The sequence below is a fragment of the Passer montanus genome, unplaced genomic scaffold (genome assembly GCF_014805655.1).
Source record: "Passer montanus isolate IOZ18808 unplaced genomic scaffold, ASM1480565v1 scaffold4, whole genome shotgun sequence".
NCBI lineage: Eukaryota > Metazoa > Chordata > Aves > Passeriformes > Passeridae > Passer > Passer montanus.
Genome location: NW_024368818.1, coordinates 9,655,326 through 9,679,271, shown reverse-complemented (window position 1 = coordinate 9,679,271; position 23,946 = coordinate 9,655,326). Strand labels below are relative to the sequence as shown.

The 23,946-nt window shown below is 35.5% G+C and overlaps 1 protein-coding gene across 5 annotated transcripts in view; it reads left to right on the top strand.

Annotated features, from left to right (window-relative positions):
• Positions 1-23,946, top strand: part of CNTN5 (contactin 5) — a 603,192-nt gene that overhangs the window by 527,301 nt on the left and 51,945 nt on the right. For all 5 annotated transcript variants that reach the window (XR_005628589.1, XM_039718730.1, XM_039718731.1 and 2 more), the window contains 2 exons: positions 10,329-10,456; positions 11,363-11,538. Coding sequence is in view for 4 of the 5 variants with exons in the window: in XM_039718730.1 (XP_039574664.1) it covers positions 10,329-10,456; positions 11,363-11,538 (304 nt within the window). In the remaining variant the exon portion in view is untranslated. The remainder of the gene's footprint in view (positions 1-10,328; positions 10,457-11,362; positions 11,539-23,946) is intronic.

Below are 23,946 nucleotides of genomic sequence, written 5' to 3'. Positions count from 1 at the left end.
CCACTGAATAGTACCTGTCTCAAGGTGTGAATAGTATGGAGTAAAAATGGAGCCATGAGATAGATTTTTGCCTCTATCCTTTGCTTTCTTTCTGGATGTAGCAAGAGATTATTGCGATATTTTACATTATTGTCAGTGAAAATGATAGAAAAAAGAAGTGCTGGAATTTCCAAGGGTAAACACAGAAATATTGCAGAACTAAGCAAACAAGTAATGACTGCCCCTTATTGGACACAGCATGGTGATCTCTGATATGAATAACCAGAGAGCCAGCAGGGACATATAACCACAAAGCAAGACCAATTATTCTATTCTATCACATCTATTGCTATACTAATACTAATACATGCCATTTTTATTGTGTACAATCTACAAAGGTTATAAATGCTCAAAATTCTCTAAACATCTCAGCAAATATATTTTGGGAACTAAAGTAATCTATGTTCAAATTGTTCTTTTCCCATTTTCAGAAGTCGCTGTTGTACTGAAAAATTATTTGACTGTGTCCCCTCTAGATCATGTATCTTTCATGAAAACTGAGTGTCGAACTCATTTGTAGTCCAGCTGAGACCTTATGATTATTAGACAGGGAGAAAATAGGGGCTGTTTCACAACAGCAGTGGTTGGAAGGCCAGCAGTTCTGTGGAGCACTGAATCTTGTATTGACAGTTCTAAACAACTACTGAAGAACTTGTAGCTATTGATCCAAGCACAACATACATCATACTAATGGAATCTCCTCTCCAAAGAGTTTCTACCTGGACCAACGTGCAGAAAGGGCAGACTTTGCACACTCTTCCAGAGGCAGCATAATAATGAAAGCAATCAGTCTTCATCTTCCAGAGTCCAGCAGTACCTACCATATGATAGAAATATAATTGGAGTGTCTCCAAACAGAGTCAGTTTGATGTAAGGATAATGCAGACAATGGCATGTTCATCTGTCCCGTCTTTGTACTACAACTGAGATTAGATATATGAGATGGTTGAAACCACAATTTTGCAAAATTCATTCCAAAGTAACAAATTTACAGAATGCTACATTAATATTTATCAGTACATATTTATCAGTAGACCATTAAAACTATCTCAGCCCTCCCACGCCACATCCATATCAATCTCATTATCCTGTCTATTTCTGAAAATGTCAGGAAAGAATATGGTTCTTTTGGTGTGTTTTGATGAGACACAGAAAGCTCTAATCCTTTTCAAATCTCCATGCTGGCTATTTTACAAGGATTTACAACTATTTTGCTGATTTGATTCTCACCAGTCAGCTTCCTTCTCAAGCATCCACCCATCAGTTTGACTGCTGGTCCTGTACCTCCTTGCTTGGGATGAGGGCATTCAGCTCCCAGTGGCACTTCTATAACTGACTCTCTATGTATGCCAGGGAGAGAGCACTACAAAGTAGAAAACACCTCCGGGGGCGGGGGGGGGTCTTAAACAATGCATATTAATTAGCTGCAAACTGCAATGGTTTGGGGGTATATTTTTGGGGGGGGGTGGGTAGGGGGGGAACTGCTGTTCTTTATTTTACCTGAGAGCAAGGGCTTAATGCAAAAAACCAATAATTTATTCTCTTCTATCCAGCTCTTCTATTCATATAAGGCAGTAACAGCATATTTAACAAAATAATTTTTCAAGAGGTGGAAAATATTCAGTTTCATTGCTGTGTTACATAAAAGCACCACTTGCAGTTAATATTCTAGTAGTGCTGAAGAATCAACCCTGGAAAGCAGGTTCCATCTGGCTGGACATCATTACACAGCTTACAATTGTGTTTTAGCTAGATGACTGCTAGATGACTTTCATATGATGAGTATATGAAAATTTCCCATGTTAGCATCTAATTAACAGTCTTCAATTTACAAGAATATAATTTGAATGAAATTTAAGTTTCAGCTCTTCATGTTATATTGCTGAAGTTAATGTTAACTCTTCAAGCATAGCATGGTTGGGCTGTTTTGAGATTTGTCTTTATGTACTACAAACCATAATAGAACCACGTTGTTGAAGGAAATTATGTTATTTTACACTGGCTAAAGATCTGCCTCCTTGAGCACCTGGTCTGTTTGAATTTTACCTCTTGCATATAGGGTCTGCCTTTGAGTAAAAATGTTTCTTTTCCAGCTAACAAGTGAAACATGGAAATATCTTAGACTAACTAAAGTTTCCTGTGTATTTTTTTTTTCCTGAAGGGAGCATGCAGTCCTTGCAGAAGTTATTATTTCTAAAGTTTCTGAGTAAAAGGAGTAAGTTAATAATTCATTGCTGTCACTTAGAAACATGGAGAAAATTATTGTGATAAAGCTTTTCCTGAAAAGAAGGAACCTTCTTGCAGTAGGAAAAAAATTCTGACATTGAAATAGTGTGCAAAAAAAGAGGAACACATTTAATTATTAAAAATATTTAAATATTAAAATATATATTAAATTTAAATGGGTCAAGAGTATTATATGGATTTTAAAAATATGAAAGAACATTTTAATAATTTTAGAGTGTTTCCAGCATATCCAGAGATAAATTGTTCTAAACCAATTGTATTTTATAAGAGCTTTTAAAGGAAGTCTTGGACTTGAAAACAAGGCAGAAAAGACCTTAAATGTCCTTTCCTAACAATTCTTTGAACAGGTATTTCTAGAACACTTATCCTGGTATGTCGTCTGAGTAATACTCCTGTTCTTTCTTTGCACAAAATGAAACACATTTGAGGGTAAAATGTTTGAGGAACATGACAAAGTACCAATTATTAAAGGGATATTAAATTTTTAATATGTACCAACACTTCCTTGAGCATACCAGTAAAAATGTAGAATAATTTAAATATCTACTTGTTGTATAATTTCTCTAGCAAATATATTATTGATCTGAATTTCTGTTACATTTACAGTTAGGCTCTGTTTTAGTTTATTACTTCAGTTATCTTGTTTATTACCTTAGAAATTTAATTTTTTAGCACCTTTCTATCATCCTTCACATTGGTGCTATTCATAGAGTCTTTAAAGCAAACTATGTGCTTAAGTTTTGGTTTGAATAAAGTCATTAATAAAAAGCATGATTTAAACTAATAATGACCAGCTGATGTATACAAAGTAAAAAGCACTCCCAAAGACACTTCTAATTCTGACATATCAGTGTTTTCCAGACTTTACTGCACAGAAACACTGCAGAGATCATATTTATTCCCTGTGCTAAGAACAGAAGCTACATTTGTTAGCAAAAAATAATTTCTAGTGTCATCCACCTGAAATTATATTTACATACATGGACAACATTTGCACCAGGGAGAGCTGTGTATTTTCATGCACAAATTTTCCTGTGCAGCAAACAGGAAGGCCAAACGAGAGGCCTGGCTGTGGTCCTTTGAAAGAAACTGCCCTAAGACAATTTGCATAGATTTGCTTAAATAAAGCTGGAAGTAGTTTGTGAGACATTAATAATAAGGCTTAACATATTCCAATAACCTAAGATATCACACACAGGAATTACACCATTATAAATGTTTGAAAACATGAAGTGAAGAAAATCCAAATAATTTCGTGCTCTGCCAAGGGACTGTGCCAAATATAAGGCTTCTTTTCTAATTAAGTCAAGAATATTAAAATAAAAATTACTCTATCTAGGGTGATATAATTAAAAAATGTAAATAAAGTAGATTGTCTTTTGTTTATATAAGTGGCTTTACTATAGCAATGACTCACATGCGTTTTCTGTAACCATTAGAGGTTTGTGCATCTATTATGAAGGAGTAAGAGAAAGCAACGGGGAATGAGATAGCCCAAAGCCATTCAGGGAGAAATAGGGGTTTCATCTATTTACAAATACTTGTTCTGATTCCTTGTAGTCTACATTAAAGGAAACTGACAGATCCCAAACCCAAACTAATGTCAAATGACAGACTGTTCAGATCAGAACACTGTGAGGGGCTACAGGCTAAATGAGTCAGTGCAGCTTCCCTCCATTTGCATCTTTAAAATTCTTCTTTCCAACATGCAGATAAGCCAATTTCATACTCCTGATTTTAGATACAAATGCAGGGGATGATTTTCTGACCACCAATAACTTTCTTTTTAATTCCAGTTACTAGGTGTTAAAGTTTGTAAAGTTTTTAACTAAATGTTGTGCCTCCCTGATTGCTGTGGTTATATCTCTAATGTAAGTAGAGATATAACTCTAATATAACTTTCAAACCAAAGTAAAATAAAAATTTACTTTGGTTTGAAAGTCAAAAGTTAATATCAAAAGAACTAATTGAAAACAGAGAAAGATAATAGTATCTACAGCCTAATCAAACTACCCATTGCTAATTCTTCCTCCCTGCCAAAATTGGCCACACATCTGACTTCTATTTTTTCTTACTCTGTAATTGTTATTTAAAGCATATAGAGCTCCAAGTATAAGCTGCCTGACATTAATTTCTATTAAGATCCAGACACTGTGTCCCTGTCTGTGTAAGAAGTCCTCAGTAAAATCCCAAACTGTTTTGTGGCTATTCTAATGTTTGCTGCCTCAACTGCTCAGCTGCTTCAGCATCCAGAAACAACTTCTACAGCAAAATCAAGACATCTGCTTGTGAGAATCTGCTATGAATGATGCAAGAGAATGAAAATTAGGGTTTCCATTTCTCATTATCTAAATCTTGATGGGAGTCTCTGCTCACTGATCTAACGTGATATGGAGAACAAAGGCACATCCTGGCCCCAGTGGGTCAAGGTAAAACTGCCCCTGGTGATAAAGAAGGCTGAAAATTCCCAGCATCAATTTCCAACATACAATAGGATGTCCTCTACCCGCTGTAAATAATATCTGAGAATTTCTATGGTAGGTGATACTAGATGTTAATAAACTAATATTGTTTTAGTAAGACAGTGCAACAGTAAAAGTATCTGCACTACTAATACAATTCATTTATATTTAAGAATTAATCAAAGGAAAATTATATGGCAGGCAGAATAGATCTCCTTTTTTTCATACCAAAACAATGATGTCTGTATATCCCATGTCTTACTCCTTCCTCTCAACATAATACCAAAGTTTATGGTCACTCAAAAATTTTCTGTAAACAGAGACAAAAAAAAAAACAAAAACAACAAAAAAAAACCAAAAAAAAAAAAAAAAAAAAAAAACAAAAACAAAGCATGAAACCTAAATGAAGCTGAGTTTTGTCATTCACATTTGAGGGGACCTTACACTGTGTTCACCTCTGTCAGTATGTTCCTTACCCCTCTGTCAGTCAGAAGATTAAGAGAAGGCATTTCAGACAGCCAAATAAAGGATGCCCAAACACCATCCATAAGAAAAGATCCAGCATTTCTTATGAGCCTGATTTCCATCCATCAGCTCCTTAGCAGACACTTGGTCTCAGAGACCACCTTTCTATTCAGGTCAACATCCCATATGCAAACAGTGTGCAATCTCATCCTTCCAGATAAAGCAGCACATTCTTTTTCAAAGACTCTCCCTGGTGTATACTTCATTGTTGAAAGAACAAAATTGACAGAATTCCTGATCTGAGTGAGCTAATGCATTTGCGTTTAAACAAATGTACTGTGTTTTCCAATCTAAAGTGTTACTGATGAGTATAAAGTTTGAATAGACTGCAATATTTTTACAGTTAAAATAATAATTTGAAAATATTTTCTGAGAGGTATGGTTGCTGAGTATTTTGCAGACTTCCAATGTTAATCTGAGTCCAATCCTGAAGCCTTAGAGGGGAAAATTTACACTCTCATTCATATTTCTATGGCTTTGTAGCAGTTCTCAAACTAGTTTAGTGGATTATGCTGTCATTAGCAAAACTGACATTATAGAAAAGCTACTAATATGTATGTCCAAATTTTCTGATGTTCTGGACAAGCAAACCACAGGTGCTGCAGGCTGGGCATCCAACAGCTGCACTACTTCTGATACAATCAAAGTGGAAAATTATAATATGCAGAGATATAAGACACACTTTGAAATCATATTCAATTTCAATTTAGCTCTTTTAATTATTAATTTGTTGGGGGGTTCAGCTTCATTGGCAGTGATGCTTGTGGCTAATTGATTTTCATGTCTGTGCTTTAAGCACTTACATCCTCTCACAGGTCTTCTGTCATGTGTGTCAGCCCAGTGCAGGTGTCTAACGGCTGTTTCTACATGAGCAGGTAGCATGGATCAATAGGAGAAGAAAAAAGTTGATACTATCCTCACTGTCCACTGTCCAAAGTTTCTCTTTGGAACAGCTCCATTCCACAGATGGATTCCCGTTTTTATCTGAAAAGAAATTAATTCCTCAAGCCCTTCTAGTTTAGTATCAGAAAACTTCAGCTGATGAGACTACTCTATTTCACAAGCAAGCCCACAGCAAGTGGGGACAATGAGGAAATTAATTTTAATGTCTTGCAGCGGCTAGGATTTTGTCCCACAAATTATGCCAGATCATGAAATGTACTTATATCTGGGGAATTAAATTAAGATTTGAGGGTGAGATTTAGTGCCAGGATGAGATCCAAAATGTGGAGATCTGCAATGTGGATTAGACATTGCACTTTTTTACCTTTTATAGAGGTTCAACTGACTGCTGAGAAGATCCATAAATTAATATGTAAAATAGAAATTCATCTCACGTGCAGTTTTAATTTTACAAACAGCCTCTAGAACAAAAGTTTTTTCTTTCCTCCCTGGTCATCATGTTGATCTTTCCAAATGTCAGCTTGATTAGAATTAATCTTTCTGAATACTGATGATCAAAATTTTCCTTATTATATTTCCTCAGCATTTAATGTATTAATACTTCCATAAAGAGATGCAAGTTGGTATCTGATATATTCTAGGGTTGCATTTTGCTTTACTGCATGGTCCTCTCAGTTCACTGCTTTTCTACAATTCTGCTGCTCAGTTGCTGTCTCAAAGAAGCATTTATTTAATCAAATTTTTAGCAGTGTTTCTGAATCCTGTTAAGTTTGAATCCTGGTAACTGAAAAATAATACCAGAGTATAAAAACCAATTTCTCCCTCTCCGAAAAAAAAGTCTTTTCTTCAACCAGTTTCTTATCAATCCTTAATTTTTGTATTAAATGTATTTAAACAGTCATGGGAATTTCAGCATGAAAATCATGCTTGAAACCCATGGAAGATTAAATCTGCATTTATTTTCTCTAGAAAATATTTCTTCTTATGAAATATTATAATAATTTAATCTCTTTCAGTGTACTTAAGTTAACCCATGTTCAATTTTATCTCAAGTCCATTTGCTGTTATATCTTAATTCCTTTTTCCTAGCAATTACTGCTAAAATCTCTGTTGCAGTTGATCTCAAGTCAACACATTTTTTTACATCAAGACATTAACTCTCATCTCCTTTTCTTCATGTTATTAGACAGATGAAAACTCTTTTCTACAGGGACACTGATTTTGTGCCACTTTTTCTTCAGAAATCTTTTACAGACAACATCCATCTCCTTTAGGTGATGACAAGGATTTTTCTTATACTTAAATATGATAATTTCCAAACTCTCACCTTGATCTTTCAACCGTCTTTTCTCTATTTGTTAATCTATTATCATCCGTCCCTCAGTTTCTAGTCAGTTAATCATTTAGGGTTGCTTCTTTTCCTGAATTATCCTTGATTCTACCCCATCCCCATTTTCTTCTCTTTGCTTCCCTTCTGTTTATGAAGTAAAAAAAAACTTTTTGCTATGAAACTTTTTTTGTTAAAATATGCAGACATGCCACGCAGGTGGTCTCTCTGTGACTGAGAGATATTGGCAGGGAAGGAGGAGAAGTCTATGTTCCTGCTGTGTGCAGCAAGTATTGTATGCATAAATAAAGCATTTCAGTTTCCATCATAACCAGGCCTCTGGCTTTTTTCCCAAATACACACACACACACAAAAAAAAAAAAAAAAAAAAAAAAAAAAAAAAAAAAAAGGGAGGACAGATGAGTGCTAGGCAACTTAAAGAAAATATTAATTTCTGAGCCAAATAATTTCCCAGCAAATGTGTTTGCAATTCCTTTGATTGAGTGATTACTCTTTCCCTCATGGACAACAGGATCTTTTAACTGCATAGAAATGTACTTGACAATATCCATAAGATTCATTAGATAATCTTCCATATACATCTAAATTTCTTTTCCTACAAGATCAGAATTCAAAAATTTTATATCAGGACTTAAACTGTGTATAAGCTTCTATAATTTCCAAACTTTAAAGGAATATCTTTTTTTTTTTCTGTTCCTGTCAGTATATTGATGAGAACTATCACTGTTCTGCAAAGACTATTGCCATACAAATGATGTCATCAGAGCATTGAAAACTGAGCATGTTGATAGAATTTTTTTTTAAATTACACTGAGAGAAAACGAAAGAAGCTTGCATTCCTGTCAGTTTTTAAAGCAGTGTTTCTTCAAAGGTGTGACATACCGTAACAAAGTTTCATGCCTTCTTATTTGGTGGAAAAAAATCCATACCATCAAAAATCTCATACAGAGTCATTTGCTTAATACAATAATGTTTTCTATAAAATTACCTTTGCACAAATAATGTGACTCAAATACTGGTGTATAATTTTTTAGAGCAGGATGGGAGATGCATCCTCAGATTGCACTGGTGAGCCCTAGAATTGGCATGTCCTTCCTCTGCCCCATTCATTTTGAAGCTATTATTTTCTTCTGCTGTCTGCTGAGAGCAGTGAGTGGTTTCACATCTGAAGTGAAGAGAAGCACATTTTTCACTGGAATGAAATTCTGTTTCCTCCACCGTAATGTTTATGAACCTCAGATAATAAACACCATTTCTCACAGAGTTAGAAAATAGGTGATAGTATTCTGGAAGGAAGGAAGGAAGGAAGGAAGGAAGGAAGGAAGGAAGGAAGGAAGGAAGGAAGGAAGGAAGGAAGGAAGGATCTCATATTAATGATTTAATGTGAGCACATTATTGAATTTTAAGCCTATGAAAATCACTCCTAGCATAAATAAAAGGTAACAGCTGTGTGGTTTAACTCATACAGCCTATAAATGTAATTCCGTCCTTCTTTTGCTGCTGAAGAACCCAACCCAGTCCTGTCAAAAGTGCCCTACACCTGATTAAATACTTCTCAAGAGTAAAACCCAACATTGATCCCTCCATGATTTCTAATCATAAACTCCACAGAGGATTCCCAGCAGGAGTGTCAGTCTATACTGTATCATCCAGAAAGTCCTGTCTGGACAAATATATTTAAAAACCCAACCATCCCTGAGGAAGAGCCACCCACCCACCTTATTTAGATTCTCTAACACACAGAGGTGTTACTTTAGTTTTCAAATACAGGAGAAAGAGGCACCCCATGTCCTACCCCACTCCTACCTGAAAGCATTTGCTGAGGATTATCTGCTTCCAGTGTCCGTGCTCCCAGCCTACATCTCCCAAGACTTTTGAGAGCTGTAACCACTACCTAACCTGGGAAAGGATACACAACACCTGCAAGCAGGGCTTGGATTAAATACCATCTAAGAGTTGTCATATTCCTTTTAGGCTCCTAGTTCCCTGTCAGAAAAAGAGCCATGATTATTTACTGCTCTTCCAGATTGCAACTCTAAGATAGAATAAATTCAGGGTCTTTGTCATTTTAGAAGAGCAAAAAGAGTGTTGATTTACATGCTGCTTCATGGACTTTATGATTAATATTGTGCAAGCAAAACCAAAATTTGAAACTCCTAAATGTGAGCAGTTGAACATTTCTCATGAACATGCTTTAATGGGGTGACTTACCAAGAGGTAAGTGGAGCTGCAATTATAGACTCAGAAAAAAAAATAAAATCCCATGTACAAAAAGCAGAGATTATTTAAGTCCCTTTGCTACACTGTGCTGTGATGCCATAAATCCCATTTTGACCAGATACAATTAATTTTATAAGTTTTTTTTTTCTTGTCTTTTGAATTTTGCTTCCCATTCTTCTCAGATCTGATTTCTAAGGTCATTTTTTTTCTAGATGGAATAGCCTGTGCTTGATATTGAAATGTGATTTGACAATAATATAGTGGTGAAACTTTGAAGACAAATTATGAAGGATTACCTTTTTTACTGTTCTACAAAAGTTTCATTACAATTCAACCTTAATAATTGTCGAAGGATACTAATCCATTGATGCTTCTGTGAAAATTTTGAATTAAGGAAGAACTAGTAAAATGGATTTATTAAACCCTTTTTGAAACAGAAGATAATTCAGTTATCATCTTCATCATCCCTTGCTACAGAGGCAGCAGTCCTTAATCCTATTTATTATCTCTGAAAGATATCATCATGGAATTTGGCTGGTAGGATGGAAGAGATATTTATATATCTATGGACTTATCCTTTCCAGGATAACTATTCTTCCACACGGGAGTCTGCGAATCCTGAATGCTTCCAAGTCTGATGAAGGCCGGTATTTATGCCAAGGTGTAAATGTATTTGGATCTGCAGAAATCATTGCATCAGTGTCTGTTAAAGGTATGAAAAAATGTTTTGATGGTAATGATGATTTATTTTGACTAATATTTAAATATTACTTAGAATCCCCAGCCAACCATAAAACAGCATTCTCCAGGCAGAAAAAAAAAGCATTTCTAACAAGCTAAGGCGACTAAACTCCATCTGGTCAAACATTGAATCAGATTGCAAAGTCCAGCTGTTTTATTGTGGATGTGTCATAAGAATTAATATATATATTAAATCACTCAAACTATAAATAATTCTATAAGTAAAGGAATCAATATCCCTTTTGACATATTTTATCTTTGGGAACTCACCCCTAACTTTTTCTGCATGAGACAAAACATTTAAATTAAAGTAATAATTGTATCTATATAAATTTCAGGGAAAGGTAGTACCTTACAAGATCAATAATAATAATAAAACCACTGAGTAACACTCTATTTCTGAACATTCTTTTCTTTTTCATTTTTTAGCTGAATTAATGGATTTTCTTTGCAGGTGTTCAAGCCTTTTGACTTCATTTTTCAAGCTTCTTCCTGTATTTAGTAATTCAGGAAACATTCTTTTATTATTTTATGTGACAAAACTGAAATTTTCATGCAATCACAAGATTCCAGGTGCTGCAGCCTTAAAAAAAATAGCTTTTCCTGAAATTAATAAAGTTAATTAATTAATCCATGTCAGATGTCCCATAGATAGCTGTTTAGGGTTCTGCCTTATTGACTCCATGAAACTGTCTGTACCTTCTGATCCCCAGTGTCATACTTCAGTGTGTATTATGAATATCTTTCAGTATTTGACTGTCATACTAACAAGAAATGTAAGCTCTGAGTAGACTCAGCATCAGTCAATCCTATTATTTTGGTCTGGCACTATAAGTTAATTTCCATCTGAATGTTGCTAACACTCCTCTGTTTCCAGAACCCACAAGAATAGAGCTGACTCCCAAGAAGATTGAGTTAACGGTTGGAGAGAGCATCGTCCTCAGCTGCAAAGCCCTTCATGACAGCACAATGGATGTCACCTTCTACTGGACGCTCAATGGGCAGCCCATTGACTTTGAGAAAGAAGGTGGACACTTTGAAAGCATCAAGGCAGTAAGTGACCATGCATTTGTCATCTCTGTGCTGGGAAGTGATATAAATTTGCATGCTTTTATATGTCTCTCATTTACCAAATTTTGACCAAACTGAGAAATAACTGGTTTCAGTAACACTGGAAAGAAATGTTGGATAGAGAAAGTGCAAACTGCAGACCACTAGAATTACTCCAAGTAGTATTCTTCAAGAAGATATTAAATTTAAACTTACATATCCTATTATTAGTGATGTATCAGATAGTCTTTGTGAGGGAAGAGGAAGGTGTTTTCATCAAATCCTACTTACATTCTTCTGCTGATTTTAATATAGAAAGGTTGTTGCTATAAGCATTGATGTCTCTCTCACAAATAACATGGCTTTTGAAATGCCCTCACCTCCCAATGCTTTACTTGCTTAGAAAATATTTTACTATCTGAATAGCAAGGGCTATATTTACTAACTTCCCTGCATGAGGTACTTCCTGACTGTGTAACCATTATTTAAGTCAGTATGAATCATAGGACAAAAATATACATACCAACTTAAAATATTGCTACTTGAGTCAAAAAGAGTTTCATATGATCAAACAGTATGATAAAGAATTACAAACCTGTCTCATGTAAAATGATTTGAACATTTCTTAGTAGAAAAAAATCCTTTAACGTGAACAAGCTTGGAAATTGAATCTACAGTAATTTAACTGAATCTTCCAACTAATGAAATGTAAATCAAATGTCCATGCTGTGTTAACAGAGAAAAATTAAGTTCATAAAGGTCAGGAAATTTTAAAACTTAATGTATCTCATTTGAGTACAATGTAGCAAAGTTAACATTGCATTAAAAACCTTGCCAGCTGCAATCAATTCATTCTTCTGCTTGCCTATGTGGAAATCATACTCTTTACAGAAGTCATATCCTCTTGGTGGGGGTTCATGTTTTTAAAATTTTAGTTTACTTCAATAAACCTTTTAATTGAAAAACATTGGCTAGATATATTTTAGTGGGAAGTCTCAGCATAGTTATCTTCTTCTGAGGAATATAACACGCAAAAGAACACTATTTGTGTAAGAAGGAAAACTTGCACTCCTCTTTAACTTCAAGGCCATTCTTTGATTCGAGAAAAAACCCTATGATTACAATTTAACTTCAAGTGATTCCCAAAAAAATTGAAATTTAAAACATGCTACATGATTCTTTCCTTGTATTCCAGCATCTCTCTTCAAGGAAAATTTTTAATCACTGGGAAAAATCCACAGTCTAGGAAATTTTCAAAGTAATTTCATATCTCATGTCAAAATAAAGCTAATTTAATATAATTTAATATATGAAAAAATGGGCTTTTGTAGACCTCTCAAGAATTCTTCATTAATTTAATTTCTACAAGAGAAAACCCTGACATTGATAGAAATAAGGTTTATTCAAACTAACCAAAGACAACATCTTATTTTCAGACAAATGTTCATGCAAATCTCACTGAAATTTCTGATTGCTTTAACTGTCCTGACATGATTAAAATTTGGCCAAAACTTGATAGATTTAACCAGCTATTTGAGTTTATGACTTCCTCCTAACTGTGTTGCTAGAGTGTTACTGCTACTTTATGAAGTGAAAATAGTACTACTCACATAATCACAGAATAATCTGGGTTGGAAGGGACACACAAGGCCCTGCACAGGATGCTCCAGGAGTCACACTGTGTGCCTGAGAGTGTTGTTCCATCGCTTCTTGAACTCTGTCAGGCACTGACACAACTTCAGGCCATGGCCTTCGGTCTTGTCACTGGTCACAAATATTAAGAGATCTGCACCTACCCTTTTGCTTCCCTTAATAAGGAAGTAGATGACAATAAGGTCTCACCTCAGTCTCCTCCAGACTGAGCAAGTCTCTCAAGTAGTGGTTAAAATATCTTGATTTTTGCATTGTCCTGAAATTAAGCTGGATCAGTTGAGAGATGCAAATCTTGAAAGTGGTAATAAAAACTCTGTTAATACAGGAATTTTTTGTGTGTTTTGACACAATTCCCATACCTACTCATTTGTGGAATGTTGTCAATTATCTGTCACTATAATTTCTGTTAACTACATGAGAATGAGAAATTAATCAAAAGGTTAAAAATATATTTCTTTACTTCACTAAAATATAAAGCATGACCAGGCACCAGGGACAAAGGAAAATAAAACTCCTTTTTATTGTCATGCAATCTCTTTTAACCTCTCCAGTTTCAAAGCTGAGATAACAATGAGTTAAAGTCATAGGTTTATGAATGGAGAAAAGAGGAACTTGAAGTCTGATAGAGTTCTATCTATATCCCTTATATTGCTCTTCTGAATGAAACACTTCAATATTACATGAGTTGATCCTGAACAAAATGCTTTTCAATGAAGTACATTTAAGAAAAATAATATATTTTGTGTGCATGAAGTCCCAGAATTATATGTCCATTTTTTGTCCATACACCGATACTTCATCAGATAAAAATATTTTCAAGCTTGCCTGGAATTACTTATTTGTTTTAAAGCCTGACAAATGAAACATTATTTAAATGGCTTTTGCTAATAATGAAACCACTGTAAACTTCTCATCACCAGTTGCAGTGCTCATGTTTTCACTGTGGCAGACCCAAATGTTAAGTATGATGAGTATCTTGATGCCTCATGCAATGTTATAAAAGCTATCACCAAAGTAACATCTATTTGGGCTGTAGATAAATTTTCACTTAGTAGAATTGCATGATCCCAAGTAATTATAATTAAAAAGAAAATCATGTCTTAGTGATAGATATTACTAATTTTGTTTTGAAATTATATCAGTAGCATTTGTACCAAAAAAGCTGTTATAATTTTTCATATTGAGAAGTAATTTTTCATACAAAATGAAGGTATTTTTGCTGTTCTTTACTGAGCTATCAATGACTTAGTACCCATACCAATTTAGGTAATTCAAGGATTTGCCTGGCAAAAAGATAAGTGTGATAAGGATGTCATCTTGTGCATGAAGTGAATATTAAGGAAAATGTATCAGCTGATTTCCACTGGAATGACTGCAGATAGAAGTCTAAGAAAAGAAAACATCCCAAATTATGTATATATGTAACTTCACAGAACATTTGGTAGAAGAACAATAATGACAAGGGTTATATAAAACCATAACCCTCTGGTATTGGTAAAGTCTTATTTTGTCTAGCAAAAGACTTGATAATGTTTTAGGTTCCGTGAGGAATAATCTGTGGAATAGAAAAAATTTTGCGTGGAAGTTTGAATTTCCAAAATTTTCTTCTAGCAACACAGTATGCAATGAACTCAGAAAGTATAGACTTTCTTGTTTTTATTAGGATAACTTTGATTTTCTGTCCCTTGTGCCGCATGTAGAAGTCCAAGTCAAAATTATATTCAAAATGTTTTCTCCTAAAATCTCTACTGACCTGAATTTTCTCATAGACCTATCCCTCTTTCATCTAAAAATATTTGATTTTTTCAGTAGATTTTCATCCAACTGTCATAATTCCAACTCTGTGCTTGAAGGCTGATACTGTGTTTATAGCAGCCAAACAAAATTATTTACTGTGGTTATCCACAGACTGGTAAGCAACAGCATTGCTCTTAATGTGCCTCACCTTGACTTTTCAGATTCAGGAAAGTGATTTGGTCTGAATATGTTCTTGGTTTTTGATCTTAGCTGAAACTGCCACCAGGGGAAGCAATAAGTACAACTTGTCATGTTATATTTTACAATGGTTATTTGTTCACATGGAAGTGAATGGAAATCTACTGTTTTACTTCAAAAAGGACAGTAGATGCAAATTGGACAATTGAATTCCTGCCTAGTACTGGAGACTTCAATTTGATAACCTAGAACTTTGGACAATGCATAAATTTATACCTTTCCTTGTATTTTCAAGTCACTCCCTAATTTCTTAAAATACTTTTATAATATTCGAAAAATTAAGATTAGAATTTCCTAAGCGTTTCTAAATAGGAAGAGCTAAGTTCTACACTGTATGAAATCAATTTTAAGAGCAGCCTGTTAATAACAATGTTTTTCCTCTTTATTGGATGTAAACCCAAATAAGGTTAATTAAACAGGAATTTTACATAACATCCCGACTGCCTCCCCACATGAAAAAAGCAATAGTTGTCAGAAGCCTTCGAGAAGACAACAAGCTCTATGCACAGTGAATTTGTGTTCAGGGTAAAGTTGCCATATCAGCTTCATTGCTACCAATTTGTTTCACTGTCTGTTGCAACCCATTCCTGCTGATGGAAGAGGCTGAACACAGCCATTACTGTCAGCTCTAATCTCTAGATATTTCAGCTCTATGCTCATTACCAGGTTTTGCCCACTTGTCATGCTACAGCAGTTACCTATTTGAGCAGTCAGGAGCAGTTTAAACAAAAAATAAAAAATAAATCTTGTCTCTTAGTAATAAATAGATATTATAAATTAGATAGTGTACTAAATAAAATAAGGATTTCTAGACTTTGAGTTCTGTGACTGGTAACTACAAACCAAAATCCAAACACAAAGAAGACCACAGTGTAATACTGCATTTTACTATGTGTTTCTTCTAGGCTATAAACATTTCTAGTGAACTGATTGGATTTGTTTGATGCTGTGTTAGAAAGAGACTCTCCAAACTTTCCCTAGAATCAAAAAAAGTCTGTAAATTGTTGCATGCAAGTGTAAGTGCTGTTAATAGAGAGTAAGGGACAGAGAAGATAAGCAATATCTGATCTCGTTTAGCCTGGAGAAAAGGAAGCTGAGGAGAATCTTACTGCCCTCTTCAGCTACTTCAAAAGAGGATCTAGTGAGGTGGGCATCAGTTCTCCTGTCCCAGGTAACAAGTGACAGGCTGAGAGGAAGTGACAAGGTTGCACCAGAGGAGATTTAGATTAGAGGTTAGAAAATATTTCTTCACTGCAATTGGTCAGGCATTGGAACAGGCTGTCCAAGAAAGTGGTGAAATCACTAATCCTGGAAATGTTCAAAAGGAGTGTGGATGCGGCACTTGGGAATATGGTTTAAAGGTGAACATGGCAGTGCTGAGTTAACAGTGGGACTCAATGATTTTAGAGGTCTTTTCCAAGCTTAACAATTCTCTGAACTCTTCTATTTAATTTTATTTTAGACAAGGGAAATAACCAATAATTTTGAAAAATGTGAGCCTCTTAACATCCCTGACTAATTTCTATTAAAAATTATTGCAAAAAGTCATGCAATACAGTCAAATAATTTTTACTGATTTGTTCCATTGTGGTATTTTGTACCTTTCCTTGTTTACAAGAAGCATTTTAAAGCAAAAAACCTTGGGATAAATAACAGACATTTCACGGCAGTCCATTCTTCCCTCTGTTTACTTGGAGCTGATGGATCATTTAACCGCTTGGCACAGTGTTAATCTGGGCTATAACAGCAGAGTCAATTGTTTGAACAACTGATCAATATCAGTTCCTAAAGAAGCCTCCATTTATAGCTCTGCTGGCTATTTTACACTTGCAGCTCTGCAGCCTTTCTCCCCAGCTGCTGTGGCAGTTCTTTCCAAAACCTTCCTGGCAGTACTTCTCCATTTCAGTTCTTACACTCCCAGTCTTTTGGTTTTATTCTTGAGGCCTTGCACCTGCAAACCTCAATTGTGTTGTTGTTGAAAAGCGTCATGGAAAGAAGGTTTCACTGTCCTGAAACTCACCTCAACTTCTTGCCCCCTTTCTTTTTCTCTTGTTTGCTAAACCAAGACACAGCATGCAACACAATAGATAATGTTCACACAAATATTTCATAAATGTTATCCAACAATGTACATACTAATCTTAACAATCAATCATTTTGTAGCAACTGCTCTTAATTAACATACTGCAATGAATATTAACAAATAGGAAGTGAAAGTAGGTTCCAAAGAGGATGATATAACACTAGGGAAAAAAAAAAAACAAAACAGCAAAATATAATCATAATTTTCGTCACTTACTGCACTGGAGGGAGTCTCTAGAGGTCTTTTCTTCCTTTTTTCTCAGGGTAATAAAATTGCAAATAAGGAACATGAATTTAGCATCAGAAGTGTAGCTGGTGTCTCTGTCCTGAAGCTTGCCATTTCTTATCCCATCTCTTTTCTCCTTCCTTCCTATTCTCACTGCTTTTTCCATGTTTTTGTTAATGCCTTGATTTCACTACCCCAGTACATGACAGACAACCTGACAGCTGATATTCTTTTAACTGCAACTCTTTATTCAATAAAGTTAATCAAACTCAGAGCAATTCAAGATGCACTTGAGATGTATTTGAAGTATTTCAAGTTTATTCAAGTTCTCCCTATCCGGTCTCAACACTCCATCACTCTCTGGCATTCACTCAAAGCCACCAGTACTCACCAAAACAACTCTTTTCATAATTCTTGCCATGTATATGCTAACTGTTCATAAATACTGCCACTCAAAGAGTCTACACTCCCCCCGCATGGTTCTTAGGGATTCACAAACCTAAAGACATCCTTTTAACTTCTTATAGACAGGGGAAATGCAAGTTATGTTTTATCAGGTATGCCTGAGTCAATCTGCATCAGCCTGGATACTGATATATTGCCGTTATTATCCTTCCTCATGCCACTGATCACAACAAAACTGATAATAATTATTTCATCTTCTTTGTTCCAAATGCGTGCTTATATGATTAAAAGGCAGAGCTCAGAATATAACTTTCCATTACCAATATATCAACCAAGAAATCTGCTGCTTCTCAGATTAAATATTTACAATTTGTAATCATCACAAGCAGTAGACAGATGTAGTTGTTATTTCCAAACCTGAAAATTTGGATGAAATGGTATTTAAACAGAATATGGACAGAATTTGGCTTGAAGCCAATGATCCGTCGTAATGTACATAGAAATTGGCACCATTATTTAAAAGAACTTTATTGTATTACTGGTCCTCACTTACTGTTGATGGTACAAAGATAACACTGCCATAAGGTATAATCATTGGTTTGCTTCAGATAAACTCACAAAAAAAATTCTACTGCCATTCAAAAATAGCAAAAATCAACTGTGAAATAATTTTTCAATTTAATCAAATTGAATTTCATTAACAAAGGCTATTTTGCTAAATGAAGAAATAATGTATGAGTCAGGAATTCACCTAATCTGTGTGTTACATGCAAAAACACACATTTATTTTAAATGGTCATTTAAATTGAAAAAGCTGTCATTAACCCAGGTTAATGATAATTTTAGGATCAAATCTCAGTCCTTTTTAGGACTCAAATTGTTTAAGATCAAATCTCAGTCCTTTTTACTCTACACAGCATTGTTTTATTGCTCCTAATTTAAACAGAATAGAATTTTTTTAGGCTTTTAGTACCTCCCAAGCACTCTCTTCTGTATAAAAAACACTTTGTAGGAAAACATCCACAGCTCTCTCTGTCAAGAGAATTAGATGACAGGCAGCAAACCTTGATAAACCCCTGTAGCCATAGTAAAGAAATGGCCCAAACTCCACTTTGGCTTTCATCATGAAAGTTTTCCTGCAATGGCAGTCAGTGTTTGCCCATTCTTTTCTTCCCTTTGATTTCAGCTTTTGTTGGATCATGATCATTTGTAATATTCTCATTACCCATTTTAGACACATTCTTCCCAGGCAAAGAGTCAGTTTTCACTGCATGTTGTCCAGGCTGAGTTCACAGCCTGAATCCTCTGCACAGTACTAGGCTGTCCTCAAGCCCTTGCAGTGCAGAAGTTGAGAGCTGTGGGTCAACACGTCATCTCTACCAACTACCCAGTACTATGAACTTCTTTGGCTTTTTGTTCCTCTTTCCAAGATAAATCAGAGCTACATTCAAAGAACTGCAGTTGGAGTGCAGAAGGGAAGTATGACAATGAATGTGGAAAATGAGAAGCATTAGAAGCAGATTAAATGAAAGCCTGGGTTTGATACAATGATAAAATAATGGTATTTCATATAGATTTTCCGCATATGACTCTGTAGTTTAAGCAAATGTTATAAATTATGTAATAATCAACCCAAGTGTAATTCTTTCATGGAACAGATAGGGAAAAGGGAACAAAAGACTTACTGGATGTTAAGAAAGTGCTCTAAGGTGTAACTGTGAGCTCAGTTTCAAATGCAGACAGATTAGAAATTGCACAAAGTCTTCAGAAATTGATTAGAAATTAGAATTTTGCAAAGTCTTCAGAAGAAAAGGTTGGGTACACTGAATGGACCACCATGGTTCAGAGATAAAAACTCAACAAATGAATGGACAGATTAACAGAGAGGTTTCCTAGCAACTGGCGCAGGAAAATGAACTCACTCTCACAGGAAAAATAAGTTTAATTCTCTTCATTTGAGGAAAGAAACATATGTAAAAGTTGTTTATTGCAAAGCAACTCACAACTGTTAAGATCTGGTTATTAAAATGAGAGACATGTCTTTGCCCTAATTGAGGTGCAAACGAGACCATATGTCAAAGTCATTAGTATGGGTTTTTATTTAACAGTAAATGCAAGGGAGAAAGGCGGAGAGAGAAAAAGAAATAGGAAAAGAGAGTGGGAGCAGGGAAAGAAAGAGAATGACATAGAGAAAGGGAATATGTCAGTACTGCATGGATTTTGTTGGTTCTCTTCTTCTGGTCTTCTCAGTCCAATCTAGTCAAAGTGATTGTCACCGTCTTGAGCCGAGAGAGGTGGGAGAAACACAAAATCCACTGGGTGTGTATTTACTCAGGTTTGAGTGGACATGACCAAGTACCTCTCCTGGGGCAGGGAATTTTACACTGCATGATGTAATACTTTGAATCATGGGACACTTTATCAGACTGATAGTTTATGACACATTCTTGGAATAAGACATCATAGCTGCCTCGTATATCAGTAAAACTGAGCCAATTACAGCCCACCAGAAGGGGTGAATTCCTTCAGGCTGTGTGTAAACATCCTGCCAGTTCTCTGGAAGAGAATTTCCACGGCTAGCCACTGCTGTAAGGACTCTGGCGCGATAAAAATTAGGACCCCAACTTGCAGGATCTGCCTCTTATCATCCTCTTCCCTTATCTTATGCAACAGGCAGTTGTAGCATCTGGTGATGGCATGCATGCCTTCTGCCCCTGGGCAGTTAAGTAATTGATTGAGTAATTAACTAGTATCAGTCCAGGCTCCCACAACAACCTCTTAAGACTTATGAGATGGAAAGAGAAAAAATAATCCGTATGCAAGTTCCTCTCTGTGGGTATTTGAGATGGCTGAAGAACTATTAATTCCCCAACAGAAAAGGCTCTGAAAATTAATAAGACATCATAGCTGCCTCGTATATCAGTAAAACTGAGCCAATTACAGCCCACCAGAAGGGGTGAATTCCTTCAGGCTGTGTGTAAACATCCTGCCAGTTCTCTGGAATAGAATTTCCACAGCTAGCCACTGCTGTAAGGACTCTGGCACGATAAAAATTAGGACCCCAACTTGCAGGATCTGCCTCTTATCATCCTCTTCCCTTATCTTATGCAACAGGCAGTTGTAGCGTCTGGTGATGGCATGCATGCCTTCTGCCCCTGGGCAGTTAAGTAATTGATTGAGTAATTAACTAGTATCAGTCCAGGCTCCCACAACAACCTGTTAAGATTTATGAGATGGAAAGAGAAAAAATAATCCGTATGCAAGTTCCTCTCTGTGGGTATTTGAGATGGCTGAAGAAGTATTAATTCCCCAACGGAAAAGGCTCTGAAAATTGTCTTTTTTTTTTTTGTTTTGTTTTTTTGTTTTTTTTGTTGTTGGTTGGCTTTGTTTGGATTTTGGTGGCTTTTTGTTGTTTTCTTTTCTTTCTGCCAACCCTCCAAATATTAGGACAATGAGTGCAAAAGACAAATGCAATGATGTCATTACTATTCAGCAAAGAATGCATGTTTTATGTTCTTTGGAGCCTTTTTTAATTTGGGGAAGTATTTCCACATCAAAAGCAAAATGCATAGGTGGCATCAATTTTTGAAAAAGCAATAGTTTCAAGCAATACATACAACTAATCTACAGCTAATTAGATACATTGCAGACATGACCTCAGACAACATACCACACTGAAACAGATGGAACCATAGCTTGACATATCATTCAGCATTGGAGCTGCCCAGATCTAGATGAATGGGATGCTTGGGAGCATAATATGAATGATACAATAATTTGTAGTCCTGAAGAGAAACATTAGTCATGATATATAGCATTCTGAGCTCTATTATTATTTATTTGCTACTTAATGAAGATCAACAGTGTACAGCAGGTCTGTAGCTGATGCTGACCTTGAAGGTTGCTCTTAGCTTTCCTGAAAATCAGTAAAAGTTTGTTGTTGAACCTATCAGTTCTGGTTTGATTTCTTTTAAGTTTTAGCTTCAGTAAAATGCAATCTACATTTCACACAGTAGAAGTTTACACTGAGATTAAGGTACTGATGCTTGGCTAAGTTGATAGTACATGATGCAACACCAAGGAATATGGATTTTTCTAATAAAATGCTACTTTGAAATAACTTGCAAAATATTGCCTGTCAAGAAAGAGCATAAAATCAGTAAAATAAAAGGCAGCTTTTATAAACATACACCTAATAGCATCAACATTTAGACCTAGACAAAGAAATTTAAATGCCATTAATTTGGCTTTGAATAAAATTGAGACCACAAAGTTGCTGATATACCAGGCTGTCCTAAATCATGTTAGCCCAGGTGAGAGAGACCTTCCTTGCATTCATATCACCCAGTTTTTGTCTTCCCCCAAGGGGAAGTGAATTTCTCTGCTTTGCTGAAGCATGATGTCTTTTTCCACTGACAAGAAGTCTAAAAGCACAAGTTTCTAACCTTAAATATTTTTCTTAATGAAGTCTACGCTGCATTCCCACTCAGTAGTTTGATTGTTTTTCAACTGGATTGTAACTGTTCAAGTTTAGGGAGCAACTAGAATGACAAGGTGCAGAATTTTTCTTGAGACTTAGAAAGTCAGCACATAAGCTTAACCTCCCTCAGACCTTTTTGTGGCCTAGAGCATCTCATTGCAGGATAAACTAATCAACAAACAATTTGTCTTCCAAGACTTGGAAGAGCCTGCAAAATTAATGAAGACCACTTTATAAATGCCACAGAACATCACTAATGCAGTATTTTTTTTTTTCTTTACAGTTCCTGGTCAAACATATCTCCTACTTATCTAAATGGAAGTTAAAATTATTTTCTTGATTATGATCAAGAATCCAGTGTCTGAGCATATACCCATCTGTATTAAACACAGTCAGTTTAATCCACTCACACATCCTCAGGAATGCTGGCTGCACATCCTGTTATGTTGCAACAAAACTGTTTTATAGAGATCTATTGTACTGCACTGCTCTCCACTTACAGCGATGATTCTTTCAATTGATGCTTGTCTGCCCAGTTACACAGGCGTGCAGATGAAATACATATATTTTTCCTGATAAGAATATTAGGATTTACACATGCATGAACCCTCTGGAAGTTAGAATGACAGACAAGATTTTTAACAACTTCTGAACAATGAAACCAGACAGTTGCTGTCCATTAAATTATTCCTCACACTTAACAATAAAACACACATTAGATGTAAATTACCCTCAGGAGAGGACAAATGAGGACTGATTCCGGTCTTATACTTTTAGTAACTGAAGATTTGTACCAAGATCACTAGTGATTTTGAGCAACCTGCTTCAATAGCTAATAAATGCTACTGGTATACAACTTAAAAAAATTTATATCCTGAATTTGACTCCTGATAGGAGTGTGTGCTCTTCTTTTGCATTTCGAGCTATAGAATACTGAGATATCCATTTCCCCTGCTGAGATTTCTCATATGCCAGAGCAAGAATATAAGAATTGCATTATGGCCTGACTGGTCTGACTATGTTCCCTTCAGCAATATCATTACCGAGGCCACTTCAGAAGGCAAAACACTCCCATGGTAATCACGCCCTCAGATCTACAGAGTTATTAAGCTATAGATCATGCCCAGACCCACCTTGGCCTCAGAGGCAGCCTTGATGTCTCCACCTCTCTTTCCTTCTTTGCATTTGAATATCCTTTGGTAAAGATTTTGCCTTGATGCTATATGGACTATTACAAAAAATGCAAACGAAGAGAGGATTGACTGAAGAAGTGTGCCAAGATGTGCTGCAAAGGAACTCTTCTGCCTAAAAAGAAAAAAACAAATTATAGAAGATTGGATCTTGAAATGAATCCTATTTCATCTTGTCATTAATGACCTTGGCATAAAAGAAAGAAGTATGCAAATGACGATTGTATGGTACAAAATTGGACATCTTATCAATACAGCAGATGATGAAAATAACAGATGGGAACAGACAAGAAATTCAATCCTGTGAAGAACAAGGTCATGCACATATGAACGACTGGTTATAAAGAGGGAGCTCATAACTTGCTAATGAATAAGTATAA